Source organism: Trichechus manatus, unplaced genomic scaffold, assembly GCF_000243295.1.
Source record: "Trichechus manatus latirostris isolate Lorelei unplaced genomic scaffold, TriManLat1.0 scaffold00061, whole genome shotgun sequence".
Classification (NCBI taxonomy): domain Eukaryota; kingdom Metazoa; phylum Chordata; class Mammalia; order Sirenia; family Trichechidae; genus Trichechus; species Trichechus manatus.
In genome coordinates, this window is record NW_004443997.1 from 5,798,860 (window position 1) to 5,808,797 (window position 9,938).

Genomic DNA, 9,938 nt, shown 5'->3' on the forward strand with positions numbered 1-9,938 from the left:
CACACAGCACAGACCCAGGCACATGAGGAGACATAGAGGTACCAGTCATTTCCTTCTTGTCCCTCTTCTCCTGGTCATCCAATGGAGTTGGCAGCCTTGCCACCCAGTGATGAAGCTGGGCTGGGTCCAAGGAGGTAGGGTGTGAGGGTCAAGATTCCAAGACCTGCAAACTCTCTGTAATTAAAAGGTGCTAAAGACAAATGTGCACACTGCTTCCAATGACCTCTTGCTGGCAAGTTGGTCAGTTATGACAGCAACAGAATCAAGGCCAACCCTGAGCTGGCTGGGAGCAAAGCAAACACTACAGCCTTATCTTGGGGGCAGCAGGAAGCTATAAGGAGGAAGGCTGCTGGCCCCTTCAGTTCATTCTCCCACTCACCTCCCTGACAACAGGATGAAGCTCCTTGTGCTGGCTGCTCTGCTCACAGGTAGGCACCTTCCCAGCTCTACCCTCTCCACTCACTAAGGTTTCACTTCTCTGGAACGGGGGCCACAGGTCACAGTAGACAGGGCTGGCCAGATCTGGAGTCTTCATCTGGGGCTTCCCATAGGGCTTAAGAACCCCATTTTGGGGTTCCCCCGTCTTTCCTCAAATCCCCTGCCCCCATGATGACCCATCTGAGAAAGGCCTACTCTGACCACCCGAGCTGAGAGAGCCACTTTGCCTTTCCCTCCCTACATATTGCCCTGGCATAGCGTCCCCCCAGCACCTACCTCTGCCTATAATTCTTATCTTCCGTATCTGTTATCCATATTCTTCTACCCAAAAGGAAGAAAGGAACCATGGGCTCCACAAGAGGAGGGATAGAGCTATTTGCACCCTTTGTTGAATGAATTAGTGGCATCAGACACATTGGAATTCAAGTCCAACCTCATTCATTCATTGTTCATTCATTCAACATTGAGGGAGGTCTCCAGGCTGTCTGGCTCCTGTGGGTTGAGACCAAAGACTCAGAGATGCAGATGCCAGCCTCCCTGCCCAAGAGTGAGTACAAACACCCACCCATGCACACACCAGAAAGGAGGCTACTTGACTGTACTGAAGTGAGTGGGAGGAGGGTGGTGTGAGATGAAATAGGAGAAATGGGCAAAGGCCAGATCTCAAGGGCCTTCTTGAACGGAATAAGGAATTTGGATTTTATTCAAAGTGCAGGGGGCATCCACTGAAGGGTCGTAAAGGGAAATAACAAGATTCAACTTTAATTAAAAAAAGAAGTCTGGCAACTTATGCGTAGTAGATCAAAAGGCGGTGAGCGTGGGTGCTGGGTGACCAGTTAAGAGTCTACTGCCATACACTACAGAGGAAGTCAGCACAACGGGACTAAACCAAAGCCAAGAAGTTTCCTGAATACAACCAAATACTTCAAAGGACAGAGTAGCAGGGGCAGGGGCCAGGGGACCATGGTTTCAGGGGACATCTAGGTCAATTGGCGTAACAAAGTTTATTAAGAAAATGTTCTGCATCCCACCTTGGTGAGTGACATCTGGGGTCTTAAAAGCTAGTGAGTGGCCATCTAAGATGCATCAGTTGGTCCCAACCCACCTGGAGTAAGAATAATGAAGAATACCATAGACACAAAGAAAGTATTAGCTCAAGAGACAGATAAAGGGCCACATAAACCAGAGACTCCATCAGCTTGAGACCAGAAGAACTAGATGGTGCCCGGCTACCACCAATGACCGCCCTGACAGAGAACACAACAGAAAGTCCCTGATGGAGCAGGAGAAAAGTGGGGTGCAGAACTCAAATTCTAGTAAAAAGACCAGACTTAATGGTTTGATTGAGACTGGAGGGACCTCGGAAGACTTGACCTCCGGACTCTCTGTCTCTCTGTTAGCCCAAAACTAAAACCATTCCCGAGACCAAGCTTCAGAAGATTAGACTGGACTATGGGACATAAAATGATACTCGTGAAGAGTGTGCTTCTTAGCTCAAATAGATACACAAGACTAAACGGGCAGCTCCTGTCCACGGGTAAGATGAGAAGGCAGAGAGGGAAAGAAAGAGTGTGTTGTCACAGTACAGGAAGAGCAACTAGGGTTACAGAACAATGTGTATATAAATTTTTGTATGAGAGACTAACTTGAATTGTAAACTTTCACTTGAAGCACAACAATTAAAAAAAAAAAAGTCTTCTGTCACCATGGAGGCAAGATATGGTGGTGGCTTGGGCAGGGATGGAGGCAGTGGGAATGAGGAGATGAGCTGACAGAGAGACACACTGAAGGGAGAAACCAGAGGAGGGGCTGCTGAATGGATGTGGGACTGCTGGGGCTGGGGGGGCCTATGGGTGATGACCAGGTTTCAGTTACAGTGAGGAGAACCACCTGGACCTAGCCTTGGAATGGACTACTGATTTCCCTCCCTTGGTAATTTTCTGAGCTCCTAGGGAACCAGTCTCCTATTCAAGAACACACTTTTTGCTTATCTCTCACCTCTCCTGATAGCTCATCCTTCTTCTTCTTTTTTTGATTGTATTTTAGATGAAGGTTTACAGAGCAAATTAGTTTCTCATTAAACAATTAATACACATATTGTTTTATGACATTGGTTGCCACCCCCATGACATGTCAACACTCTCCCCTTCTCGACTTTGGGTTCCCCCTTACCAGCTTTCCTGTCCCCTCCTGCCTTCTCGTCACTGCCCCTGAGCTGGTGTGCCCCTTTAATCTCGTTTTGTTTTATGGGCCTGTCTAAACTTTGGCTGAAGGGTGAACCTCCAGAGTGACTTCATTACTGAGTTAAAATGGTGTCCAGGGGCCATACTCTCAGGGTTTCACTCTCAGGGTTTCTCCAGTCTGTCAGGCCAGTAAGTCTGATCGTGTGTGTGTGTGTGTGTGTGTGTGTGTGTGAGAGAGAGAGAGAGAGAGAGAGAGAGAGTTAGAATTTTGTTCTACATTTCTCTCCAGCTCTGTCCGGGACCCTGTATTGTGATCCCTGTCAGAGCAGTTTGTGGTGGTAGCTGGGCACCATCTAGCTGTGCTGGACTCAGTCTGGTGGAGGCTATGGTAGTTGTGATCCATTAGTCCTTTGGACTAATCTTTCCTTTGTGTCTTTTGTTTTCTTCATTCTCTCTTGCTCCAGATGGGGTGAGACCAGTGGAGCATCTTAGATGGCTGCTCACAAGCTTTTAAGACCCCAGACACTACTCACCAAAGTAGTATGCAGAACATTTTCTTTCTAAACTGTGTTATGCCAATTGAACTAGATGTTCCCCAAGACCAAGGTCTCCAGCCCTCAGCCCAGTAATTTGGTCCCTCAGGGAGTTTGGATGTGTCTATCGTAGCTCATCGTTCTGGCTTCCCTCCTATCTCTCCAGCTACTCCTTCTCTGGCTCCTTCAAGATCTCCTTTCTCCTCTGCTCCCTCTTCCCTGTTGACCGGATGCTCTTCCCCAGAGGCAACCATGATTACCAACTTTCTTATTTCTCTCCAGATATATTTACTAATCTACATTTTAGATACTTTCCCCACAAATGGCAGCAGGAGGTACACACAGTTCTGCCTTGCCTTTTCACTTTGTCTTGAAGATCATTCCATATCAGGACAGGGACACCTGCTTCATTCATTTTAATGGCTGCACAGTATTCCACTGTATGGCTGTACCTCAATTTATTACCGTGAGACGTAAGCTCCATGAGATTAGAGATTTTTGTCTAATTTTTAAGCAGCTTTATCTCTAGCTCTCAGGGCAGTACCTGGCACACGGTAGGTGCTCAATAAATATTTGCTGGATAAATGAATGAATAAAAAACAAAATTCGTTGCTGTCAAGTCGATTCCAACTCATAGCAACCCATCCCTATTGAAAACATACATTCACACAAAAATTAGTACATGGATGTTCACAGCAGCACTATTCACAATAGCCCCAAAGCAGAAACAATCCAAATGTCCATCAACAGATGGATAGATAAACAAAATGTGGTATATCCATACAATGGAATATTATTTTACCATAATAATAAAGTACTGATGCATGCTACAACATGGATGAACCCAGAAAACGTTATTCTAAGTGAAAGAAGCCAGACACAAAAGGCCACATATTGTATGATTCAATTTATATAAAATGTCCACAGGAGGCACATCCATAGAGACAGAAAGTAGATTAGTGGTTGCCTAGGGCTGGGGGGAAGGAGTTTTGGGAGGGCGATAGCTACAGGGTATGAGATTTCTTTATGAACTGGTGAATATATTTTAAAATTGACTGTGGTGGCAGTGGAAACCCTTGTGGCATAGTGGTTAAGGGTTCGGCTGCTAATCAAAACCTCGGCAGTTTGAATCCACCAGGTGCTCCTTGGAAACCCTATGGGGCAGTTTTACTCTGTCCTATAGGGTCTATGAGTCAGAATCAACTCTACCGCAATGGGTTCTGTGGTGACGATTGTACAACTCCGTGAATATGCCCGCAGAATTTTACACTTTAAAATAGTCAAAATGGTAAGTTATGTGAATTTTATCTCATTAAAAATATTTTAAAATATTCTCATTAAAAAAAAAAAAAACTCACTTTACCAGGTTCCTTGTGGCCAACTCTTTTCCAAGGAGACAGCTGGCAAGGGGACAGCAAGAGGCTTGAGAGAGCAGGCAGTGTGGGCCCACAGGGCACTGGCAGAGTCAGCCAGGCCAGACTTGAACTCTGGCTGTGTCTCTCCTTGCAGTGGGTGCTGCCGTGAGCCCAAGGGCAGTATGGCAGTTCCGCAGCATGATCAAGTGCGTGATCCCCGACAGTGATCCCTTGAAAGAGTACAACAACTACGGCTGCTTCTGTGGCCTCGGCGGATCAGGCACCCCGGTGGATGAACTGGACAGGTGAGTCATCTGGAGGGAAACTGGAGAGTCTGTTGAGGTGAGGGGTGGGGTAGCGGATGGGCACAAGCCAAGAATCTCACGTTGCACCAAAGAGAAGCACAAGAAGGGGATTTGCATACTTGCTAAGGATAACATATTTCCACCTCTTGCCACATAAAGAAATATGTTGCAAGGGGACCCTGTATCCAATGCTTCTATTAGATGGAAGACAGAAGGAACGTCGGCGATGGATCATGCTGCTCCCTAGCGGCAGAGAACCACAACACACAACCGCAGCAGCAATCCAAGCGTCTTCTAGCTGTGGTTAAAACTATCACTGCATCTTCAGAATATATGGTTTTCTACTGGATTCCTGCGACCATTTTAAAATAACTTTCAACAAACATATGCTAAAAGGACTTAGATTTTTTCAAGCCACAGAACCATCTGTCTCGGAGCATCTCAGCAGAGTCACCTCTGCCTGGTCCTGAGAGAGAGCAGGACCTGTTGTTCTGGCCCTAAGCTTCTGTCTCAGTTCTTTTCCCCACCCCCTCCAGGTGCTGCCAGATACACGACAACTGCTACGGTCAGGTCAAGAACCTGAAAAGCTGTACATTCCTCATGGACAACCCCTACACCAATATCTACTCATACACATGCTCCGGCTCTGAAATCATTTGTAACAGTAGGTTGAGCCCTCATCAGCCTCTAGACCCTCAGTGTATGTGTTGGGGGGAGGAGATAAGAGTAATAATAGCCACTATCTATTGATCCCTGTCTTAGTGCCGGGCAGTGTCTTTCTTCTTCAATCCTTACAACAACTCTAGGAGATAGGGCCTATTATTATCTCCATTGTACAGAGGAGAAAACTCAGGCTCAGAAGACTGAGTCATTTGTCCTAAGGTAGCTCATATGTGGTGGTGTTTGTTATTTTTTTTTATTGTGGCGAAAATACATGTAACAAAACATGCCATCTGTGCTAGCTATCTAGCGCTGCTATAACAGAAATACCACAAGTGGGTGGCTTTAACAAACAGAAATTTATTTCCTCACAATTTAGGAGGCTAGGACTTTGAAGTTAGGGTGCTGGCTCTAGGGGAAGACTTTCTCTCTGTCGGCTCTAGAGGAAGGTCCTTGTCTCTTCTGAGCTTCTGCTCCTGGGCAATCTTCATGTGTCTTGGCATCTCTCTTCACCCATCTCCACTTCTCTTACTTGCTTGTTTAATCTCTTCTGTATCTCAAAAGAGATTGACTCAAAATGCACCCTACACTAATCCTCCCTCATTCACATAACAAAGACAATCCATTCCTTATAACCATAGGCATAGAGGCTAGAATGATACAATACATATTTTTTGGGGGACACAATTCAGTCCATAACACCATCTCACCAATTTCTACATGTACAATTCAACGATACTGTTTACATTCTTCAAGTTGTGCAACCATTCTCCCTATCCTTTTCCAAATCATTCCAGTGGTGGTGTCTGGTTTTTGATCATAGGTCTGTATGACTCCAAATCTCTGCTCTTAACTGCCATGCTTCCTTATTTAATAAAAATTGCTGAGAGCTAGCATTTATTAGGCCCTTATTACACGCCAGGTACGGAGCTAATCATGTATACAAGATAGGTTTTATTATGCCCATTTTACAGGTGAGGAAGCTGAGGCTCAAAGATAGTCACTTGCCCAAAACCACACAGTTTATAAGTGGCAGGGCTGGCATTTGAACCCAGCTGCATCTGATTTCAAAGGCTCTGGTCTTAATCACTATGTAGAGCTCAAGGTGAGCTCTACATGATACTCATGGTGAATATCAGATCTATCTCATTTAACCCTAAATTTTTGCCTTTCTGCCCCTGGGCTGTTAAACCCAGGGTCTGCCTTTGCTCAGTCCTCTCCTCTCGCCCCTCTCCAGGCAGCAACAAAGAATGTGAGGCTTTCCTCTGCAACTGTGACCGCAATGCTGCCATCTGCTTTTCAAAGGCCCCATATAACAAGGAATACAAAAACTTGGACTCCAAGTACTGTCAGAGCTGAGTGTCGCCTCTGAAAAGTCTTCTTGTTGCCTTCACTTACACTTTGCTCTCCATTAAAGCACCTTGTTGAAAGACCTCATGTTTGCAGACTGTTTTTCTGTCTATAGAACATAGTCAAATCAGCTCTGTGAGACTGATGATATTATCAGTTCATCAATTACTGATATTATTGCCCCCATTTTATGGGCGAGGAACTAAAAACTCAGAGAAGTTGTCACTTGCCTAAGATCACACAGATGGTGAAGTCAGGATTTGACCAGGTATGTCCAATGGAGCTCTGGTGGTACAGTGGTTAACAGCTTGGCTGCTAACCAAAAAGTCAGCAGTTCAAATCCACCAGCCGTTCCTAAGAAACCCGATGGGGCAGTTCCACCCTGTCCTATAGGGTCACTATGAGTCGGAATCCTCTCAATGCCAAGGGGTTTGGGTATTGGTTTGTCACACTGGCATCCTTTCAAGATAATAATTGTTGTCAGTTGCCATCTAGTCAACTCTGACTCATGGCAACCCCATGTGTGCAGAGTAGAACTGCTCCACAGGGTTTTCAAGGCTGTAATCCTTTGGAAGCAGATGGCCAGGCCTGTCTTTGGGTCACCCAGGGACTCCATAAACTGAATTGAAAGTAACTTGAAGCCAGGATTGCATCTAAGTAGCCGCAATATCCTCACAGTGCCTAGAATTTCACATACGTTCATTCAATAATTGTTCAAGGGAAGTACACTGCGGCCCAGCAGTTTGGGGCACCCCAGGAAAAACCACGTGGCCTTATTTATCTTTTTGGATCATGTGATCCAACCCGCCCACCCCGTCAATCTGCCGGCCCTACTCCAAAGCCAGAGGGATTTCGGAGTAAAAAATGTGATTGGTTAATTTGTGGACACAAGCCGCTTGGTTCCTACTTTCTATTGGTGAATAATGGCCCAACCTCCGGCCTACCCCCACGCCTCCCGGCCAGGCCCTCCCCCTCTCTCATGGGCACAGACGCAGTGGCCGGTGTGACGGTCGCTCCACGTGGCATCCCCCTGGGGCGGAGGAGGCGGTTTCTCAGTGCACAGCTTCCTGGGATCTTGGCTGCCTCTTGTCCTGAGCCATAATCCCACAGGAAGAACAGAGTGGGTAGCTCAAGTGTGAAAAGAGGGTGGACTTCCCTGCTGTGCGCGCCCCTCCCCTGGTCACTCACACACACACACAGACACACACACACAGACACCCCTCCGCTCACAGCTCCCCCTGCCAGTTCTGGCTTGTTACTCCTGCCATTGCTTTTATTCTGGGGACACCTCTGAATTGTGGTGGTGACGAAAAATATTGAATATACCATGGACTTCTAAAAGAATGAACAAATCTGTCTTGGAAGAAGTACAACCAAAATGCTCCTCAGAAGCAAGGATGACAAGATTGCATCTCACATGCTTTGAACATGTTATCAGGAGGAATCAGTCCCTAGAGAAGGGCATCATGCTTGGTAAAGTAAAGCGTCAGTGAAAAAGAAGAAGACCCTCAACAACATGGATTGACACAGTGGTTGCTACAATGGGCTCAAGCACAGCAACAATTGTGAGGATAGCACAGGACCGGGCAGTGTTTCATTCTGTTGTACATAGGGTCGCTTTGAGTTGGAACTGATTCAACAGCACCTAACAACAGTAGTGGACAAATGTTATGTCGATCTGATGGCTTCCCCTTCCACCCTTCTCCCATATCCTAATAATAATGACTGACATTTGCTTACTCTGCTAGCAACTGGGCTATGAGCTTCACACACCTTGTTTAATCTTCACAACAACCTAGTGCAATAGCTACTATTAACCCCATTTTTAGAGAAAGAGAATGAAGATAACTTGCTAACTAGTAAGTAGCAAGGCAGGGATTGAAATTCAATTTGTCTATACCCTGCATTTCAATTCCATGCTATGTTCCTTTTCTAATAAATTGAAGAGAAGAAAAAAACCAGTAAGCTGAACTGAGAGTAATTTGAAGCCAAATTGCATCCCAGCAGCCACAATATCCTCACAGTGCCTAGCACTGTGGATTAATTTTATTTTTTCTTGGATTAATTTTATTTTTTCCTTCATGAAGTGTGTTACGGATTGAATTGTGTCCCCCAGAAATATGTGTCAACTTGGTTAGATCATGATCCCCAGTATTGTGTGGTTGTCCTCCATTTTGTGATTGTAATTTTTTGTTAAAGAGGATTAGGGTGGGATTGTAACTCCCTTACTAAGGTCACATCCCTGATCCAATGTAAAGGGAGTTTCCTTAGGGTGTGGCCTGCACCACCTTTTATCTTACAAGAGATAAAAGGAAAGGGAAGTGAGTAGATGGGGGGGGGAACCTCATACCACCAAGAAAGCAATGGGCAGAGCAGAGCACGTCCTTTGGACCCAGGGTTCCTGCGAGGAGAAGCTCCTAGTCCAGGGGAAGATTGATGACAAGAATCTTCCTCCAGAGCCAACAGAGAAAGCCTTCCCCTGGAGCTGATGCCCTGAATTTGGACTTCTAGTCTACTAGACTGTGACAGAATAAACTGTTTGTTAAAGCCATCCACTTGTGGTATTTGTTACAGCAGCACTAGAAAATTAAGACAAAGTGGAATTTATCTTTTGTGACATAAAAATTAAGAAATAAAAAATATTGGATCTCACAGCACCATCTGGAATCTCAACAAGGATAATATATCTGAAATCAACTATTATATCTCGTGGCAGCCTCTGCTGTTCCTAAGAGCAGGGTGTAACCAACTCATCCTGGTTTTAGCACTAACGGTCCCACATCCCAAGAAACCCTCTCAGTCCTGGGCTATCTGAGACCCTACCTAGGAGTGTTGAACTTCCTATCGGTCCTTCTTTCAATCCTCTCAGAAAAAGTCAACACTCAAGAGAGTAACCCATATGCATGCCCAGGCATCTCCTGTGGAGTTAATTCTTAGGTGAGCTGATGTGTTATAAAATGCTTTGTATAGTGCTTGGGATACTGTGATGGTTAAGACTGTGTGTCAGCTTGGCTGGGCCATGATTCTCCGTGTTTTAATGTAATCACTCCCATGATTGGATATACTGTGAGTAGCCAATCAGATGAAAGGGAGTCTCCTTGGGGGTGTGGCCCG

The 9,938-nt window shown here is 45.6% G+C and overlaps 2 protein-coding genes across 2 annotated transcripts in view; one reads left to right on the forward strand and one right to left on the reverse strand.

The window, feature by feature from the left end:
• The first annotated feature begins 394 nt into the window (after positions 1-394).
• On the forward strand, positions 395-7,113 carry PLA2G1B (phospholipase A2 group IB). Its single transcript, XM_004379018.2, has 4 exons — positions 395-428; positions 4,664-4,814; positions 5,351-5,478; positions 6,712-7,113. The coding sequence occupies exons 1-4, from the start codon at positions 395-397 to the stop codon at positions 6,831-6,833; spliced, it is 435 nt and encodes a 144-aa protein (XP_004379075.1). The 3' UTR covers positions 6,834-7,113.
• SIRT4 (sirtuin 4) overlaps positions 4,829-9,938 on the reverse strand; it is a 22,652-nt gene continuing 17,542 nt past the window's right edge. Inside the window, exon 5 of the transcript XR_002824524.1 lies at positions 4,829-4,843. The gene's annotated coding sequence lies outside the window, so the exon portion shown is untranslated. The remainder of the gene's footprint in view (positions 4,844-9,938) is intronic.